General features: G+C 51.9%; 1 protein-coding gene across 1 annotated transcript; it reads left to right on the top strand.

Annotated features, from left to right (window-relative positions):
• The first annotated feature begins 51 nt into the window (after window positions 1-51).
• QDPR (quinoid dihydropteridine reductase) lies at window positions 52-18,654 on the top strand. Its single transcript, XM_066385730.1, has 7 exons — window positions 52-246; window positions 3,728-3,820; window positions 7,398-7,494; window positions 10,382-10,522; window positions 15,417-15,525; window positions 16,307-16,390; window positions 17,979-18,654. Exons 1-7 carry the CDS (start codon window positions 148-150, stop codon window positions 18,082-18,084), a joined length of 729 nt encoding a protein of 242 aa, XP_066241827.1. The 5' UTR covers window positions 52-147; the 3' UTR covers window positions 18,085-18,654.
• The last annotated feature ends 1,754 nt before the right edge of the window (window positions 18,655-20,408 follow it).

The raw sequence follows: 20,408 nt of genomic DNA, 5'->3' as shown, positions 1-20,408 counted from the left end.
GGCGGCAGCAGCGGGCAGGCGCGGGGCGCGGCCGCCGCGCGGTCCCTCTTGGCTGGATTGGCCGGCAGGGCCGGGGCGGGGCGCGCGGCGTTGGCTCCGGGCGCTCGGAGCCGCGGGAGGCGAGCGGGAGCCGAGCAGGAGAGCGGGATGGCGGCGGCGGCGGGCGAGGCACGCCGGGTGCTGGTGTATGGCGGCCGGGGCGCGCTGGGCTCCCGATGCGTGCAGGCGTTCCGGGCCCGCAACTGGGTAACTCCGCGGGCTGGACGCGGGGTCCGCCGGGAGGGGCGGGCAGGCGGGGATTGGGGTGCGGGGGGCGCCCTCCGATGAATCCTGGGAGGGCAGTCTGGAGGAAGCGGGGGCCCCTGGGCACCGCCGCACGTGGGTGCTTGCAAGTGCGTGCATAATTCCGCCCGTCCATTCCTCCGGGGAGGACGTGCCCGCGGCGGCCAGAGGTTCGCGGCCTCTGCTCTGTAGCGGGGGAGGTGGGGTCCGCCCCTCGGACAGCGCTGGGCCCGGGAAGTCTGGCATGACGCAGGAGAGAATTACCCGGCCGGGGGGAAGAGGGGCGCAGGTGAGGAGAGAAGAGAAGGAGAAGGAAGGATTTGGAAATTATACTGCCTGACTCTGGTTACTACTAGTCCTGCCGCCGTGAACTGATTGCTCAACTTCCACAAACCTGTTTCCACGTCTGTAAAATGGGGGCAATGATAGCATGTGCCCATTTGGAGAGTTGTAAGGATTACATGAGATCATTGGTGTCCTAGCATGTGAATTATCTGACTCCACGTGTTTAAATGCTAGCTATTAAATATATATTTATTTTATATGTTGAAGGGGTTCAGAAGAGCCCCACCCCCCACCCCCAAGATGGCCACTTTGCCAGGTGAATTATTTTGAGCTGAAGGTAGTAGAGACCCTGTGGGTCCAGGAAAGACTTTTAGCTCTCCCTTTAAAAATTTAAATTAGGGGCCTTGCCCATAGAGTTATTACCAGAAATAGATTTTTAGGACCTATCTATAAGACAGTGCCAATTTCTAATGACCAGACACCTGCTTTTCTTATGTCCTTCAAATGACCTTTCCCCCCACTGAGGTCCCAAGGCGCCTTACCTTGTCCTTAGCTCAAAATGTCATTTTAACGTTCTCTCTCTGACCTCTGGTGTATGTGGGGTTCCCATGTGTACGTCTGTAATTAAATTAGGTTATTTTCTCTTGTTAATTTGTCTCATGTTGATTTAATTGTTAGACCAGCCGGAAGAACCTAGATGGGTAGAGAAATGTTTCTTCCTCCCCCTGTTATTGATATATATTGATCTGGGCCCCTGTTCCTTTAGCTTCCATTGGAACTGATACTTCCAAGGCTCAGCCCCTCAAATACTGGTGGCTTCTTTGTTTTGTAGACTATTTCAACTACTTGGCATATTCAAGTATTCCCTCCCTGAAGGGGGCAAGTAGGAACTGAGCTGGTGAAGGCCAGGAACCCTGACCCTCAGCCTGCTGACAGGGATCAGAGCATTCCCTGTGGAGACTCCAGCATGTGTCTTCCTGCTGTATCTGTCACTCGTTCGAAGTCCATGCAGGTGTTTTCCTGAGGGTTTGGTTAGCAGCAGCCGCAGTAGCCCTGGTGAGGGCGTCCTGGGACCAGAGAGAGGGGGTTCCAGGGTTTTCTTCTAGCTCAGAATCTGTGCAGGAATATGCTTCTAAGGGAATCTAAGCACACTACCCCTTTCCTGCTACACACCTGCTCTGTAACCCAGGGAGTCTGCGTAGATGGAAAGTGGTGACAATCATAACATTTTTTTTTTTGTATTTTTTTTGAAGCTGGAAATGGGGAGAGACAGCCAGACTCCCTGACCGGGATCCACCTGGCACGCCCACCAGGGGGCGATGCTCTGCCCACCAGGGGGCGATGCTCTGCCCCTCCGGGGCGTCTCTCTGTTGTGACCAGAGCCACTGTAGCGCCTGGGGCAGAAGCCAAGGAGCCATCCCCAGCGCCCGGGCCATCTTTGCTCCAATGGAGCCTCGGCTGCGGGAGGGGAAGAGAGAGACAGAGAGGAAGGAGAGGGGGAGGGGTGGAGAAGCAGATGGGCGCTTCTCCTGTGTGCCCTGGCCGGGAATCGAACCCGGGACTCCTGCACACCAGGCCGATGCTCTACCACTGAGCCAACCAGCCAGGGCCGACAATCATAACATTTAAGGAGGTCCGTCCAGCCAACGGCCAGGTACTATGTTCCCACATACCAGATCCCTTACATAGTCTTAATTTCTTTTACTCTATGCAGTGATTTTAATACATTAGTCCTGTTGGTATGCACATGTTCCCCTGGTGGAGACATGTCCCGCTGATGGGACACTTGGCTTTACCTTTGATTTGGTGGTGACTGACCGCGACTCAGCCCCACCCCTTCCGTTCCTGGGAGCTCTGGGATGGACACTTGCCTTTGTCTCTGTCTCTCCCGTGGCTGCTGAGATGGAAGTAGTGAGTGTTCTTTAATGGATGCTCTGTCCTTCAAAGCTTGTGGTTGTGATTTTTATCTCTGGGGCCTGGGGACCTGAGGGCCTGGGGCTTTCTGAGTAAGAACCGTGCGCCACCCGCCACCTGCCACCCGTGCTGGCAGCCTTACCCTCCTCTGTTTCATTCGATTCGCACACTAACCCTGTTAATGGTTACCCCCCACTTCACAAGTGAGGTCCCTCCGCAGAGCTGAGCCTGAGAAACCACTAGACAGCAGAGCCCGGATTCAACGCAAAGGCCTGAGTCTCAAACCTCAAGCCACCCCTCCGTGCTCCCGGCAGGTGTCCAAATCTCTCCTCGGACATCTGTTTCTGTCCAGCCCAGGAGCTAAGACTGGTTTTACATTGAGTGGTGCAAAACAAATCAAAACAGGAATCATGTCGTGAGACGTGAAAGTGATAGGAACTTCATATTTCAGCCTGGGACGTTTCATGGGGACGCAGCACAGACATGCTCATGGCTCCCCTGTGGTCTGTGGCCGCTCTCCCATCAGAACCTCTCCCATTAGAACGGCAGAGTCGGGTCATTGCAACAAAATATATCAGCTCTGGCGCTTGTCCGGGGGCCGTCTCTGGAAGTGCATTTGGCTTTCAGAGGTGAGAGTGGAGGAAGAGGAAGATGAGTTTGGAGGCAGAATGGGCTGGGCTGGGGGAGGGGAGGCTCAGGTCAAACCTCCCTGTAAGTGCAAGAGGTCAGTAAATGGCGGGTTTTCCTTTAAGCTTCTGGTCTGTCCCTACTGCCCCTACTTCTGGGCGTGGCTCTTTAAAGGAATAACAACTTACTGTCTTTTTTTTTTTTTTTTTTTTTTTTTTTTTTTTCATTTTTCTGAAGCTGGAAACGGAGAGACAGTCAGACAGATTCCCGCATGTGCCCGGCCGGGATCCACCCGGCACACCCACCAGGGGCGGTGCTCTGCCCCCCAGGGGGCGATGCTCTGCCCATCCTGGGCGTCGCCATATTGCGACCAGAGCCACTCTAGCGCCTGAGGCAGAGGCCACAGAGCCATGCCCAGCGCCCGGGCCATCCTTGTTCCAATGGAGCCCCGGACGCGGGAGGGGAAGAGAGAGACAGAGAGGAAAGCGCGGCGGAGGGGTGGAGAAGCAAATGGGCGCTTCTCCCGTGTGCCCTGGCCGGGAATCGAACCCGGGTCCTCCGCACGCTAGGCCGACGCAACTTACTGTCTTGACCCAAGCTGTTTTCTTCTTTACTCCAGTGGGTGGCCAGCATCGACGTGGTGGAGAATGAAGAGGCCAGTGCCAGTGTTGTCGTTAAAATGACAGACTCGTTTACCGAGCAGGCGGACCAGGTAATTCCAGGAAAGCCGGTGCCAAGCCTGTGGGAAGGTGCCCTGGGGAGAAGTATTCACTGGTGATGATGTGTTCTTCTTTTTTGAGTATTATTTCTCTAATTATGAAAGCCATGGGTACCCATTAAGGGAAATTTGGAAAAAGTGAAAAAAATGCAATGAAGATAAATTATAATCTAGTTAGCTGACTGTTCACATTTTGGCCCATTTTCCTTCCTGTGGGTACAATTATGTTGCTAGCATTACAAGTTGAGATGATCTTGTATTTTATATTTTATGATCACCTTTTTAAAAATTTACATAAAATTATATTTAATTTCAGTACTTTTCCAGATCACTTAAAAAAAATCCCTCTGTGTCAACATGTAATTTTTAATTTTGGGGCTTGGCTGCAATTTTCTCAGTTTCTGCCAGTTGAACATTTAACTTCTTTGACATTTTTTTATGTTTACTATGAACAGATACAGCGTGGCAAACGTCTTTGTGTCTCCATCACTGATTATTTAGTAGTTAGGATGCATTCTGAAACACGGAGCCCTACCTAGCTCAAAGCAAAAATACTAACAAGACGGGTTATTTTGAATTGTAAAACGCTTAGTGTAAGACAAGAAGGCAAAGGGAGCTCTGTGACTATCTCAGGCAGTGGTGACCTGAGATGGTGTCCCCCCACGAGGGAGCTGTGTGAGCAGCTCCGAGGATGGCCTGGCACCCCAGGCGGAGCTGTTCCCGGTGGCTGCTGCCTGAGGATGTCCTGGTACCAGAGGCAGAGCTGCTCCTCCATGGTCCCTGCCTGAAGGACGCGCCAGCTGTGGTCCCGGTGCCAGCAGCGCCCCAGCCCCCGTGCCCCAGGAGATGACAGCCTTCTTTGTGTGATGGGCCGTGTTTACACAAGCGCTCAGGGAGGCGGGCGGGCGGGGTGGCGGTCCCATGTGTAGCTCGGGACTGAATTTCAGGCACTAAGGGACACGGCCAACAAGCTAGCTGGTGGTGGAGGCGGGAGCACGGACCTCCCAACAAGAGACTTGTTGACCACTGACTAACAACTTGAACGAGCCCAGGGTCTGTTTTTGTGTTTAGTTACGTTCTCCCGAGTCATCGGAACACGGTTGGGGGTCTGATGTTTGGTGGTCCTTACCTGTTTATTATAACATGAAAAAAATTTAAAAGTGATACATGTATTCAATACAATGTAGGAAGTACAGTAAAAACAAAGGAAGGGGAAAATCAAGTCAAATCCCACTATGCAGTTAACATGTGAGATTTCCTTCCAGCCCATTTCTTCACATAGCCACACGTCCTAAGAAAACCCCAGATCGTGAGGGTACTGTCCTGCTCACTTCCTCTTTCTAAAGCATCAGTTTGACATAGGTTAGACTATAAAGAGCCAGCTACCTTCTGCCAGGATATAGATTTTTGCTGTTCTTACTTTTCATAATATGGTCCCAATGTTTCCTATACCATTGGCCTTAGCGGGCTTAATAATAAAACTTGTGATGTCAGGCACCATTCTAAGTGCTTTCTTCACATTATCTCGCTTAATGTCCACAACACCCCCAAGAACAGAAGTTTCTAATTTATGTTTCTTTTAGACATGGGGAGTCTGAGGCACAGAAGGGCCCTGGTATTTGCTCAAGGTCAAACAGGCGGTAGGTGGCGTAGCCAGGATTTGAACCGGGGCAGGGTGTCTGCTCCGGGTTCGATGTCTGTGTCCTAATTGCATGTGAAGCTGCCTTGCCACAAAACAGCTCCGTGTGAGTAAAGTAACCAAGGCTAAGTGGAGCGCACGGAGGCGGGGCCCGGAGCGGCCAGGCCAGCGCGGCTCCCTGCAGGCCTCTCTCCTGCTCTTGCTGGTTGCAGGTACTGATGTCGGTGCGCTTTTCTGAATGTGAAGTTGTCCGTATCTGAGACTTGACTGTATAGTGCTTTTCAGCTCTAATTAAGAATTCCTGTCCAACTGCATGACATCCAGTGTGTGTTTGTAAAGCTCTAGAAGAGGAAATGCAGTTCTAATCCATGTCACCTTGGCCTCCTGGGCAGGAGTTCCCTCGTGACAGTGAAGAGATGTAGATGGGAGGGAGGCACGAAATCTAGAAAACTATTGGGCAGAAAGCAGACTTTAAGGAGGAGGAATTATTTATTTTTATGTTTAAAAACTTTTTTGTTGACTTTATGGGGGTGACGTTGGTTAATGAAGTTATACAGGTTGCAGGTGTACAATTCTATAATAATACATCATCTGTATATTGCACTGTGTGTTCGCCACCCAAGTCAGGTCTCTCTCTCACCATCTGTCCCCCCTCCCCCCTCCACCTCCCCACCCCCTCTCCTTCCTTGCAGTCCCCACACTGTTGTCTGTGTCTGTGTTTTTTTTTCTTTGCTTAATCCCTTCAAGGGGGAGGAATTTAAAAATGCACAGATGTAGGGGCAAAAAAGAACAAGTCAAATGAGCATTGTTGCTGTGGGTACCAGGCTTTCCTGAAAAGTAGAACTTACAGGCGTCAGGGGAGGTAATCCAACTTCCGGCAGCGGGCATCTGGGCTCTTGGCAACAGAGTATCTGGGCTCTTGGCAACAGAGCATCTGGGCTCTTGGCAACAGGTCGTGGCTTAAGAGTGAAGGGAGGGACCAGCTTGGGGAACCAGGGTGACAGGCAGAAGGTCAGCGGAGAGAAGTCGGGATTAGGTGAGATCCTCACACACAGAGGCCAAGGGAGTGTCAGAACTTCTTAGAAGGAAAGCTTCATGTGTGAGGCAGAGGGAAAGATTGGTGTCCGTTGCCTAAGGATTCTTTGAAAGCGTAGTCGGAGGCCTCAGACCTTGTGGGGGAGAGGGGGCCAGACTGGACGCCTGCTGCTGAGGCAGATGTGTCACCCTGGAGTGAGTCCACAGGAGCTCGGTGTCCGGAGGCTCGGAGAGTCTCAGCTGTCCCAGGGAAACAGGGCAGAGCGTCGGGGCCCAGGCCCAGGATGGCCTCCCAGACTTCGGTTTTCACAAGTTGTAGCAGGAAGACATATATATTTTTTCAACACTTAAAAAAATTTTTATACCAGCAGAAACAAATAAAATGAAGCCCCATGTACTCAGGACTTAAAGCCATTTTGTTACTGACTTTTTTTTTTTTGCTTTAAAATAATAATTTCTCTTTGGCGTTTCCTTTTGGAGGGATCTGTGTCCTGGGGGAAGAGTAGGATGATCTCAGATTAGGATTCTGTGATTTATAAAGAAAAAGCTGAAAAGAAATATGCCAGAAGGTAAGCTGTAGGAATCGAAGCTCTGGGTGACTTTTTAAACTTTTTCCGACTTTTCTTCTATTTTTTATTATTATTAAATGTTTTGTTCCAGAATGCTTATAGCCCCGCCCTTTAGACTGTCCAAAGGAAGATTCTAGGTTACTTTATAGAAATCACATTGACATGTAGATGGCCTTCACTAACCCAAATGGTTCTTGGCGATTGGTCCCACACCCAATTTTCAAAGTGTTCATTGCCAGGTTCTGTTAACTGTCTGAAAAGGAGGTGGAAAGTGGACTGAAGCACCTATTTCTGTTTCCCTGACATCTGTTCATCCTTTTTGTTCAAGGTGACTGCCGAGGTCGGAAAGCTCTTGGGTGAAGAGAAGGTGGACGCGATCCTCTGTGTGGCCGGAGGTTGGGCCGGGGGCAATGCCAAGTCCAAGTGTGAGTCCTTCTCTGGGTTCATCATTCATTCTGCTCTGCTCTTCGTCCTGCGGGCGGGGGTTGGGTCGGTTCTGTGCCCCCGGCCAGGTGGCTCCCTGTGTGTCTGCCAGAGTCTTTACGGTAGCGCTGTGAGGTGGGTAGGGGTGAACACCCCACTGTACAGGTGCGGAAAACACTCCCCATAAAGGGGGTCAGTGAGGGAGGGGACATTGTGGCAGAGTGAAATCAGTATTAGTCCCGCCCCAATCTTACCTTGCATTACTGGGAATCGGGGGATGCGTGTGCAATGGAGAGATCGTCCCGCAGGTCAGAGGGAACTCAGAATTGAGCTTCCATGAGAGCTGAGCACATTTCCCAGCTTTTTATGACTTTTATGATGAGCATTTCCAAACCCGCAGAAAAGCTGGAGGAGGAGCTCAGTGAGCACCCGGGACCCACCCTGCACAGTCAAAATCGCTGACGCTGGCCAGACTGGCTCTCTCTGGCCTCCTTACACGTGGGTGCTATGGGGTGTGTCTTTTTTTGTCAACCGCTTGCAAGTAAGTTGACACTTGACCGATTTCAGCGAGCATTCCCCCAAGAATGTCCATTTTCCTATGTTAATCATAGTACCATTACCGTATCTACGAAAATTAATAGTAACTCTGTAAGATTAATGACATCCAACCCATATTCAAATTCTCCAACTTACTCATATCTTTTATACTTATTTTTTTTCTTCCCTAAACCTAGTCCAGTCAGGGTGTATGCTTCATTTTGTTGTTGTTTTTAGTCTCTTAATCTAGAATTTTTTTTCTTGTGATAGACTTGGTGAGTCAGAGCAGTTTTCCTATAGAACAGGGGTCGGGAACCTATGGCTCGCGAGCCAGATGTGGCTCTTTTGATGGCTGCATCTGGCTTGCAGACAAATCTTTAATAAAAAAAATAATAACGTTAAAAATATAAAACATTCTCATGTATTACAATCCATTCATTTCCTCCTGCTCATGTTCATAGTTGCGGGTGGCTGGAGCCAATCACAGCTGTCCTCCGGGACAACACCAAATTTTTATTGGATAGTGCATAACGTACACGGGTCGTTGTATGGGTCTCACAGAATTACATTTTAAAATATGTGGCATTCATGGCTCTCTCAGTCAAAAAGGTTCCCGACTCCTGCTATAGAATATGTACAAATGAATGTGTCTCCTTGTTTCTTTAAGGCGTCATTCACCTTCTTGTATCCCTAGTGTTGCCTGTGCACTGGGCTTTAAGTCTAGGGACTCAGATCCAGGTTCAATATTTTGGAGGGGAGAATTCTTCCTCAGCAATGTGTGCCTGTCAGATGGCCCTGCCTCCACAGTGATGGCACATTTGATGCTTGGGTAAGGGTGTAGGTAGCTCGTGGACTTCTGTTGTAAAGATCCATTTTTCTGTTTGCAGACAGTAAGTGACCTGCGGGATGGTGCTTTTGCGTTATGTGTGAATATCTTCCCAAACCCCTCGAGACACCCACATCTCTGAAACCCTAAGGATTTTAAGTAGCCACGGACAATCCCTGCCTGAATCAGTTACTCCAGTGGGGGTTGGAAAATGATAGCTTTCTAATTCTGTCATTGCTTTCCTACATTTGGTGGTCAAAGCCATAAGCCATGTAACAAGGAGTCGATTTACCGTGAACCGCACTTGACCGTGAAGCTGGCATTTTGGGGGGCAGTCAGGTTGTCAAAACCACCCTCACGGCCCTTTGTGTATTTTGGGAATAAGGAGTGATAAACACGGGGCCGTCAGTGTTTCTGTGTCAGTCCTGTTCAGTCGGGGAACGCAGTGCACAGTGCCGCGGTCGTTGTGCGGTGAAGACTGCTCCCACGGCATCGGCATTGGGAGGGCTTTCTGTCTGGGGACAGTGTCCCGGGGTTCCTCCTGCCTTGTCAGGAGGCAGGGGACAGCTGCCCAGCCGCTGAAGCCACATGTGTTACCATTTGTTTCTTCTTACATTTTTAGCAAGGCCAGAGAGTTAAAATAGGCGTGAAATGGCTGCCGTTTCAGCTTTCTTTTTTTTTTTTTTTTTTTTTTTTGTATTTTTCTGAAGCTGGAAACGGGGAGAGACAGACAGACTCCCGCAGGCGCCCGACCGGGATCCACCCGGCTCGCCCACCAGGGGGCGACGCTTTGCCCACCAGGGGGCGATGCTCTGCCCCTCCGGGGTGTCGCTCTGCCGCGACCAGAGCCACTCTAGCGCCTGGGGCAGAGGCCAAGGAGCCATCCCCAGCGCCCTGGCCATCTTTGCTCCAATGGAGCCTCGGCTGCGGGAGGGGAAGATAGAGACAGAGAGGAAGGAGGGGAGGGGGTGGAGAAGCAAATGGGCGTCTCTCCCATGTGCCCTGGCCGGGAATCGAACCTGGGTCCCCTGCACACCAGGCCGACGCTCTACCGCTGAGCCAACCGGCCAGGGCCTTCAGCTTTCTTTTTAAAAGGTCTTTAAAGCTGGTGTTAAACATTCGACTGTGAACAGTACAGCTCTGTGAAAGTGCTCTCGGGGTCCAGGTGGTCACAGCTTTTTATCACGGACGACACTTGACTTAGACACGCCGGGTCTTATTCCAGATCGTAAAGCCCTTCAGAGAGTCGAGTGGTCTTCAGATTAAAGCCAGTCCCGTGTGTCTGTTAGCGGTCCTCATTTATTGGGTCAAGTGTGACCGGTTTGCAGGTGAGGATGCTGAGACTCCGGTGACTGCATGGTCTGGATTCGAACCTGCGTCTCTCTGCCTGCCACGCCTGTGCTGCCTGCACGGGACCCTGTCGCGGTCACGGCCGGGAGAGGCTGGTGCGTCGGCGCCAGGGCTTGATCTCGCCCTTCAGCTTGTCCACCGCCGGTGCTGAGCCTACCTGTTGTTCTCTCACTCAGCTCTCTTTAAAAACTGTGACCTGATGTGGAAGCAGAGCATCTGGACGTCGACCATCTCCAGCCACCTGGCCACCAAGCACCTCAAGGAAGGAGGCCTCCTGACCTTGGCCGGGGCCAAGGCCGCCCTGGATGGGACTCCTGGTAAGCCTTCCTTTCCCCGTCTGTGAAATGGGAACATGCTTAGTCCTTGCTCCCTGGGGCTGCTGGGCGTTTGCCTGAGATGAGGGGTAGCGAAGCCCCTTGCCCTCGAGGTGCTTTGTGCGGGTCGGCTCTGCTTCCTTCGGTCTGACTCTCCTTAGGACTCCTGATCCTTTTATTTACGTTGTCCTTGTGTTCCTGGTGGTTAAGGAATGCTGTAATCTGCCCCACCCCCCATCTAGTTTATTTAGCCATGATCCACTCGGGAAGAATAGTGTTGTAGTCAACAGGAATTAATTGACAAACGGGTATTGTCACATTGTGTCTGTGTCCCCGGGAAGCAGCTCGACAGCTGGAAACAATGTTGGTTGTAGGGTGAGAGAGGCTCGGGGTGGCTTCTTCACCCGAGCGGTGTGGCCTTGACCGGATTTCGGCTGTAGTTTCCTTAATTGTGACAACAGTGGTCACGTCTGCTGGGAGTGGCTGGGAGGCATTAGAGGTCAGAGGTCGGAGGTGTGAGTGTGTGAGTGCCCCGGGTGTGCGGGAAGGGAGTCTCCCCATAGGTCACTTGTCTCACGTGCATTCCCATTTCATCCCGAGGCCCGTGTCATTCCTCACCTGTTCTGATTTCTCCGTAAGGAAGCCAAAACTTAGAGCGGTTAACTCACCCGTCTGGGTTTATGCAGTAAGTTAGTTGTCATCTTAGAGCGGTTAACTCACCCGTCTGGGTTTATGCAGTAAGTTGGTTGTCATCTTAGAGCAGCTAACTCACCCGTCTGGGTTTATGCAGTAAGTTGGTTGTCATCTTAGAGCGGTTAACTCACCCGTCTGGGTTTATGCAGTAAGTTAGTTGTCATCTTAGAGCGGCTAACTCACCCGTCTGGGTTTATGCAGTAAGTTGGTTGTCATCTTAGAGCAGCTAACTCACCCGTCTGGGTTTATGCAGTAAGTTGGTTGTCATCTTAGAGCGGTTAACTCACCCGTCTGGGTTTATGCAGTAAGTTAGTTGTCATCTTAGAGCAGCTAACTCACCCGTCTGGGTTTATGCAGTAAGTTGGTTGTCATCTTAGAGCAGCTAACTCACCCGTCTGGGTTTATGCAGTAAGTTGGTTGTCATCCCACTCGGAGCCAGAATCCTGGTCATCTCTAATTTGCGTGCTTCTTCCATTATTGTCACACAGTCCATTTCCTTTGTGTTTTTTACTCATGTCCCTTCGCTGGGGCTGCCATAGCAGAGTGCCACTGGGTGGCTTCTGCAACAGACATTTGTCTCGTAAAACCAGCGGCTGGAAGTTCAAGATCAAAGTGTCAGCAGGGTTGATTTCTGGCTTGCTTTCTGGCGCGTCTCCCCTAGACATCGGTCTGTCTTCTCCTGTGCCCTCACCTGGTCTTCCCTCTGTGCCTGTTAGTGTCCCAGTCTCCTCTTATAAGGACACCAGTCACACTGTGTTAGGACCCACCCGCACTAATAACCTCATTTTAACTTAATTACCTCTTTAAAGACTCCATCTGGAGCCCTGGCCGGTTGGCTCAGTGGTAAAGCATTGGCCTGGCATGTGGATGTCCCAGGTTTGATTCCCAGTCAGGACACACAGGAAAAGTGACTATCTGCTTCTTCACCCCTTCCCTCTCCCCCTTCCCTTTCTCTTTCTTCCTCTCCCACACCCATGGCTCGCTTGGTTCAAGTGCATTTGCTCCAGGCACAGAGGATGGTTTCATGGAGCCTCCACCTCAGGCACTAAAAATAGCTCAGTTGCGAGCATGGCTCCAGATGGGCAGAGCATCGGCCCCAGATGAGGGTTGCCAGGTAGATCCTGGTTGGGGCACATGCAGCAATCTGTCTCTCCATCTCCCCTCTTCCTCTCACTTGGAAAAAAAGGAAAAAAAAGACTCCATCTCCAAATACAATCACATTCTGAGGTACAGAGGGTGAGGACTTCAGCATATGAATTTGGAGGGGGTGGCACAATTCAACCCATGACACTCCCTTTTGGATCCGGTTGAAGGAATTCAGGTTGGGGTTTGGAGGGTACAGCACAGAGACAGAAAGTGTCTGCCTCCCCTCCTAAAGTAGACTTTAATATAAGGGGGGCCTGTTTTCCAGCCTCCACAGGGTGCTAGAGACCTTCAACACCTTTTTCAATTGTCATGTAAGTCACTCAACTGTGAGGCTCTTACAAATCAACCGTTTCTTGCCTCTCATTTTCTTAGGACGTTTCTCAGTGCATCTGATCTTAACCAGCCCGCGGCTGTTGCAATCATTAAAGCTGTGTAAATGTCAGATGTTAGTTTCGTTGAATTCTGATTTTTAATAAAGGTTACAGAGAGCAGAGGCACTAGAAAGTCAATAGAGAAATGAGTCATAGCTTGACATTTAAAGAAAGAAAACCCTAGGACCACAAGACTTTTTTCTGAAGGACCAGTCTCCAGCTCTCCTTTGCTTTGTAAATACCTGTCTTTGTTTATAGTTTTGGATACTGGTTAAGACTGTGGGCTCTGGAGCAACACAGGTTGGGTTTCTACTGTGATTTTGCCACTTACTGTGTGATATGTGGCAAGGTACTTTAACCTCTTTGAGCCTGTTTCATTATCTGTAAAATGGGAATAAATAATAAAACCCTTTGTACCGTGGTTATGACTTGCAAACATCTTAATGGATGTAAGTGGCTTAGAAAGACATGACAACGTCCCTGACTAGTTGACTCAGTGGTAGAGTGTCAGCCTGGTGTGTGGATGTCTGAGGTTTGATTTCCGGTCAGGGCACACAGGAAAAGCGCCCATCTGCTTCTCTACCCCTCCCCCTCTTGCATTCCCCCCCCTTCTCTTCCTCTCCTGCAGCCATGGCTCAATTGGAGCGAGTTGGCCCCGGGTGCTGAGGATGGCTCCATGGCCTCTGCCTCCAATGCTAGAATGGCTCCAGTTGCAACAGAGTAATGCCCCAGATGGGCAGAGCATCGCCCCCTGGTGGGCTTGCTGGGTGGATCCTGGTTTGGGAGCATGCAGGAATCTCTTTGCCTCCTCTCCTCTCACTGAATTAAAGAAAAAAAAGAAAGACATGACAGGGAGTCAGCCTTGAAGGTGAACTGGTGTTACTGTTTACTCCAGGCTTGCTTCTGCCTGGCGACTCCTGCTCCAGATGTGAACATGTGTGCTCCTCTCTACGTTCTTTCATTATTGGTATTACACTTATCTGAGTCACGAAATCTTTCAGCTTTGATTCAGACCCCGAAAAATCTGGGGAAATCCATGTATAATTTGAAAGTAAATGACGAAGAGGTTTATAGTCCTTCAAACCCAAGAGAAGTTGTTCAAAAATGAAAAGTTTTTTTTTTTTTTTCACTTGGAAAGATACTCAGAGAACTGCCCCACCTTCTTACTTCCAAGGTTGTATTTATACATTATCTACCAGAGGATAAACTTTATTAAAATGAGAGTGACCACTCCTGTTTTGCTGTGTTTGGACATCGGGCTCAAGGGGCCTTACCTTAATCATTTTATAATTGGGAAGAAAGTATTTATCTTCTTATGAAATACTTTTGTTTTTTCATCTTTTGCAAGTGATCTCCTGGCCTGCCTTGTGTAGGATGCTGGAGAGTTAAAACCTCTAGGGCTGCTGGTGGCCCGTCTCCGTCTCTGTGGGAGCCCGCCCTCATGCTGTTTGAGTGGCGTTTGAGAGCCCCCCCGGAGCGAGCTGGGGACACGGCTGGTGGATGAGACTGGAGCTGCTTTCTGTTAGTCCCTGCAGAGTGCGACCTGTCTGCCCCTGCTGGCCCCCTGCCCCGGATTCAACAGGGAGGCAGGAACGGTGAAATACTCTGCTACCTGAAATACTCTGCGAGGAGACCTTGACCCGCTTTTGCAATTCGGGGTTGCTATGGAAGCGCTGTGGTGATTGGTCCCTCGGCGGGGGCGGTCCCCTCCGCCCTCCGCACCGTTGTGCCTCCTCAGCGGCCCTCCTTTGGAGAGCACACGTGCTGGGCGTCTGTCCAGAGGCTGCTGACTTCTGGAAGAAGTTTTGTGGAGGAGAGGTGTTGAGGGCAATGAACCGTCCTTTGTTGCTGTCATAGTGAGGTAGTGAGCGCCTGCAGCTGGGTGCCGAGGGGGCTGGGGAGAGGAGAGACCCTGCTCCTGCCACAGTCTTCAGGGCCAAGGAAACCTGTCCCGATAAAAGGCATGCCCTGCTCCCTCAGTGGACATCCGCTCCTCAGTGGGGGCACAGGCCGCCGAGTGGGTGCATTGTACCCGTCTATCCCAGCCGCTCAGTGCTGCAGTTCACGCAGGGCGTTGGACTCGGGGGCACATTACTTCTGTCAATCTGGTGGGAAACATTTATTTGAGTGCCTACCCTGTGCCGAGCCCGGAATTAAGTACGAAGTACTGCGTCCCCATTTCACAGATGGGGTAACTGAGGATTAGAGGGGCGATGAACACTCGCTCAGGATTTCTTTAGTGGTAAGTGGAGGAGCTGGGATTTGAACCTGTGCAGCCTGACTCCAAATGACAGCTTGGTTTTACTCACACGCAGTTAACGATCCAGGGGTTCAGAACCCAGCTCATACCAGGCCTTTTGCCTCTGGGTGGGCCTCGGAGCAAGTGTGTGTGTGTGTGTGTGTGTGTGTGTGTGTGAGAGAGAGAGAGAGAACATGGGTATGTTATTCACCCCGTCTGTGCCTTGGCTTTCTCAACAACAGAAATAAAAGTAGGACCAACATGGTGGCTTTTGTGATACATGCTCAGTGCGAGGTGAAGGTGGGTGCACTTGAAGTGTTAGGCGCCTCCCACGCCCTCTCCACAAGTGTCCATCCTTCTCGTCTTCCTGGCCTTCTCTGGGCCCTGGTGTCCTTGGACGCACGGATGGTGGCCGGTGGTCACTGAATTGTTTCCCCCCCCTCCCCAGGGATGATCGGCTACGGCATGGCCAAGGGCGCCGTCCATCAGCTCTGCCAGAGCCTGGCGGGGAGGAGCAGCGGCATGCCGGCCAGGTCTGCGGCCATCGCTGTGCTCCCGTAAGTGCTTGGGGACTCCGCCCGCCCGCCTCCATTAGAGTTCCCCCGGGACGTGTGCGTGGGTCAGCTCGGCCCCTCAGACTCAGCCCGGGCCCCTCAGACTCAGCCCGGGCCCCTCAGACTCACCCCGGGCCCCACAGAGCCTTCCGCAGGTGCAGCATGAGCCCGGCAGCCAGGGCGCGGACTGGCCGGTGGGTGGGTCTGCCTTTCTCGTCTCTTTCTTTCTCGTTTTCTCTCCTTCCCTCCATCCGTCCCCATGCTTTCTCCTAATTAAAAGTAGCTTACACGCTTTAGTTTAACATGGGTGGTCCTGTCTTCCACGTCATTGTAAGGTCACCATGGAAGAGAGACTGTGTTTAGTCTTTGGGGAGGGGTGGGGAGGAGTGCGGGGGGAGAACATGGGGAACTGTGGGCGACCCTTCGAAAACCCTCAGAAACGAGCCTGCCGCGTTTTAGGGAGCGGTTGAAGACGTGACACAGCAAAGTCTTTACTGAAGACTTGACTTCAGTAAAGACTATAAATTTTTTAAAAAGCCAAAAATGTGGCTCTTTCATTTTGTTCCTGTCTGCCTAAAGGGTGAGTCACAAAGCCCTCACTGAATTATGTTCGGATGTGACCTCTGGCCATGCAGATGGCTTTCCGGCCTCGCTCTGATTGTCATCGTGTTATCTCTCCACGTAAAAGGCTGACATGATGGTGCCAGAGGCTCCTGTGTGTGTTCCTGGCCCGGGAGGTCGGGCAGCTGCCGTTCTAAATGACAAGCTTATCTCTGCACTGCAGGGTCACCCTGGATACCCCGATGAACAGGAAGTCGATGCCCGAGGCTGACTTCAGCTCCTGGACGCCCTTGGAGTTCCTGGTTGAGTGAGTGTCACAGTCATAATGTCGGTGGCCATGCTGCTCCCAGCCCCCTTTCTCCACCCTTGGTGGGCCGGCCTTGCGGGCGTGCTGGGTTCTGTTGGCTTACCAACACAGGTGGTCTGGGGAGTTCACTGGCCTCTGAGTGTACCTGGTACGTCAGGGTGATTCTCATAGAGCGGGGGGCTGGGAGGGTAGACGGGCCAATGGAGGCACCCCCCAGCTCTGCCCGGCCCCCGGAGGCGGGGTCATGACGTACCACAGCACTTTGGGGAGTTTTAGCAGCGCTTTGCCTTGTGAGCCTGGGGGTCTTCTGTTGGCTGTTGAGCCCTCAGAGTGGAGCTCCAGAGCCTCGGCTGGTGGACATCAGTTCTGGTCTGGAGAGTACAGATAGGCACTGAGGACTGCCCCAGGCGGCTGAGTGCTTTCCCGTCAAGGTCCAAGGTCCCCGCTGGGGGATTGTCGGAGGGATGTGAACTTTACCCCCGAAAGGTTAAAAATTACCAGCTGCTGTTCAACCTCGTGGGTCTCTCATGCCTCCTCTCCTTCCTGCCTCCCCGAGGGGGTCTTCTTGACTCCTCTCCTTCCTGCCTCCCCGAGGGGGTCTTCTTGACTCCTCTCCTTCCTGCCTCCCCGAGGGGGTCTTCTTGACTCCTCTCCTTCCTGCCTCCCCGAGGGGGTCTTCTTGACTCCTCTCCTTCCTGCCTCCCCGAGGGGGTCTTCTTGACTCCTCTCCTTCCTGCCTCCCCGAGGGGGTCTTCTTGACTCCTCTCATTCCTGCCTCCCCGAGGGGGTCTTCTTGACTCCTCTCCTTCCTGCCTCCCCGAGGGGGTCTTCTTGACTCCTCTCCTTCCTGCCTCCCCGAGGGGGTCTTCTTGACTCCTCTCATTCCTGCCTCCCCGAGGGGATTCTTGACTCCTCTCCTTCCTGCCTCCCCGAGGGGATTCTTGACTCCTCTCCTTCCTGCCTCCCCCAGGGGGTCTTCTTGACTCCTCTCCTTCCTGCCTCCCCGAGGGGGTCTTCTTGACTCCTCTCATTCCTGCCTCCCCGAGGGGGTCTTCTTGACTCCTCCGGCAGGGTTAGTTACCCTTCCCCACACAGAGTTAGTAAGTGTCCCTGTTCTAGCATTTAATGTATTTTATAGGAATAGTCTGTGTTTTTGTATTTTTGTTTCCATTGCTGGACACAGCCACGGGTGCTCCATAAATGTTTGCTAGAGAGAGAGATAGAGAGAGAATGAATTTCTCCTTTCTTTCAAGTATCTGAGAAGGTAATATAGCACAGTATCAAGTATTGTGCACGGGTCTGTCTCTTAGAGTGAACTAATTGAAGTTTTTTTAATTACTTAAAATTATACCACTGTGTTATAAAGGATTAGCAAAAAATTACAAAAGTGAAAGTTTAAATCCTGCCAGATATTGCCACTCAGAAATCAGAACGAGTCCAGTGCTGACCTCACTGGGGACCTGGTTGTGTGTCCCTGACGCCCTAGTGGCCTTTGCAGCGCGGCTCCGCCCTCCCACGCCATTCGCAGGAAGATAAGCCTGTGTCAGATTTCCCTTTCAGAATGTAAAGCCTGTCTTGCTTGTTCTAGAACCTTCTACGACTGGATCACGGAGAAAAACCGACCAAGCTCAGGAAGCCTGATCCAGGTGGTCACGTCGGAGGGAAGGACGGAACTCACCCCCGCGTATTTTTAAGCTGTGGCTCCGTGCCTGCGAGGGGCCCGCCAGGAACGCCGAGGTGTCTCCGTGCAGCGGCATCTGGCCCCATTTTCTGTAATCCTGCTTGAGATGTGAGAGAGGGAGGCCTGGTTTGCTCTTACCCCGTGTGCATTTCTTGTCCCGAGTCAGTGTCAGATGTCCGTGTGAAGGAAGGATGTGTGGGTGGGACTTTACAGATAGCCCCGCGGTCCATCCGTGCTGGCGCCCTAAGTCTCAGAGGCCCCTGAGGCCCCCCTGTCCTGGCGTCTTGTTGAATTCCTGTTGAGACTGTGTGTCTGTCCCTGACAACGGCTGTCGGCTTGGCTGGTTCAGAGGTTGGTTGGGCATTGGAGACACTTGGGGGCCTGAGTCATCTTTGAATGTTATGTCTATGTCACAAATGTCGTTTCTGCAGCCTCGAATTAAACTGCCTTAAGACTCCTTTTGTGGTGTGAGCAAAACCCGCAGGCTCGGTCAAGACGTCTCTTTCCTGTCGGCCGCCAAGTGTGGGAGGGAGCCCTGCGTGACTGTTTGGAGTTTACCTTCCTAATAAATACACTACATTGATTGTGTTGTCTTCTGTAACCAGAGCGTATCTTGCACACACTTGTAGATCCATGTGCTAGAATCACGGGCTGCTAGCCGTCAGTAGTCTGGTGCATTCGACAGGAGGTTGGCCCGAACCCTGGAATACGTTTTTTCAGCACCGTGAAAGCACAGGTCTCCCTTGGGATGGTGGGTGGCGCTGTGCGTTTAGAAGCCGTGCCCCTCGGGTGTGTCAGACCCGGGATGGTGGGTGGCCCTGTGCGTTTAGAAGCCGTGCCCCTCGGGTGTGTCAGACTCGGGATGGTGGGTGGGCCTGTGCGTTTAGAAGCCGTGCCCCTCGGGTGTGTCAGACTCGGGATGGTGGGTGGGCCTGTGCGTTTAGAAGCCGTGCCCCTCGGGTGTGTCAGACCCGGGATGGTGGGTGGCCCTGTGCGTTTAGAAGCTGTGCCCCTCGGGTGTGTCAGACCCGGGATGGTGGGTGGCCCTGTGCATTTAGAAGCCGTGCCCCTCGGGTGTGTCAGACCCGGGATGGTGGGTGGGCCTGTGCGTTTAGAAGCCGTGCCCCTTGGGTGTGTCAGACCCGGGATGGTGGGTGGGCCTGTAAGTTTAGAAGCCGTGCCCCTCGGGTGTGTCAGACCCGGGATGGTGGGGTGGGCCTGTGCGTTTAGAAGCCGTGCCCCTCGGGTGTGTCAGACCCGGGATGGTGGGTGGCCCTGTGCATTTAGAAGCCATGCCCCACATGACCCGGTCCACGCTGTTCTGACAGAACTAGAGATCTGACCCTACCCTTCACTGTACAGAGGAGGACACAGTCGACTTACCATCCTCACTGCTGGTAAGTGGCAGTACAAAGCCCAGAATCCTGGTCACCAGATGGTTACTGTTTATAAAGGTCTGTCCCATATGCCATTTTGATTCTTTTAAAAATTTTTATTGATTTTTAGAGAGAGGAGCGGGGAGAGAGGAACATAAATTTGTTCTACTCATTCATGCATTCATTGGTTGATTCTTATATGTGCCCTGACCAGGGGTTGAACCCACAACCTTGGCGTATCAGGACACACTAACCAACTGAGCTACCCAGCGAGGGCCTTTGGTTCTTTAAAAAATTTTTTTTTGACAGAGACACAGAGAGAGGGACAGATAGGGACAGACAGGAAGGAGAAAGATGAGAAGCATCAATTCTTTGTTGTGGCACCTTAGTTGTTCATTGATTGCTTTCTCATACGTGCCTTGACTAGGGGGCTGCAGCAGAGTGAGTGACCCCTTGCTCAAGCCAGTGACCTTGGGCTCAAGCCAGCGACCATGGGGTCACATCTGTGATCCCATGTTCAAGCCAGTGACCCCACACAAGTTGGTGAGCCCGTGCTCAAGCTGGTGACCTCGGAGCTTCAAACCTGGGTCCTCCATGTCCCAGTCTGATGCTCTATCCACTGCACCATTGCCTGGTCAGGCTTAAAATAAATTTTTTTAGATGAAATTTACATAACAAAATCACCCATTTTAAAGTGAACAAAAATTTTTTTTATATATATTATTGAGAGGTGGGGAGGCAGAGACAGACTCCTGCATGTGCCCTGACTGGGGTCTACCAGCCAAATCCTACCAGGTGATGTTCTGCCCATCTGGGGCATCCTCAGTGCCTGGGGCCAACTTGTTCAAACCAATTGAGCCATGGCTGTGGGAGGTGAAGAGAGAAAGGGAGGGGAAAGGGTAGAGAAGTAGATGGGAGCTTCTCCTGTGTGCCCTGACCAGGAATTGAACCTGGGACATCC

Source organism: Saccopteryx leptura, chromosome 5 (genome assembly GCF_036850995.1).
Source record: "Saccopteryx leptura isolate mSacLep1 chromosome 5, mSacLep1_pri_phased_curated, whole genome shotgun sequence".
NCBI lineage: Eukaryota > Metazoa > Chordata > Mammalia > Chiroptera > Emballonuridae > Saccopteryx > Saccopteryx leptura.
This window is presented reverse-complemented; position numbering and strand designations above follow the sequence as displayed.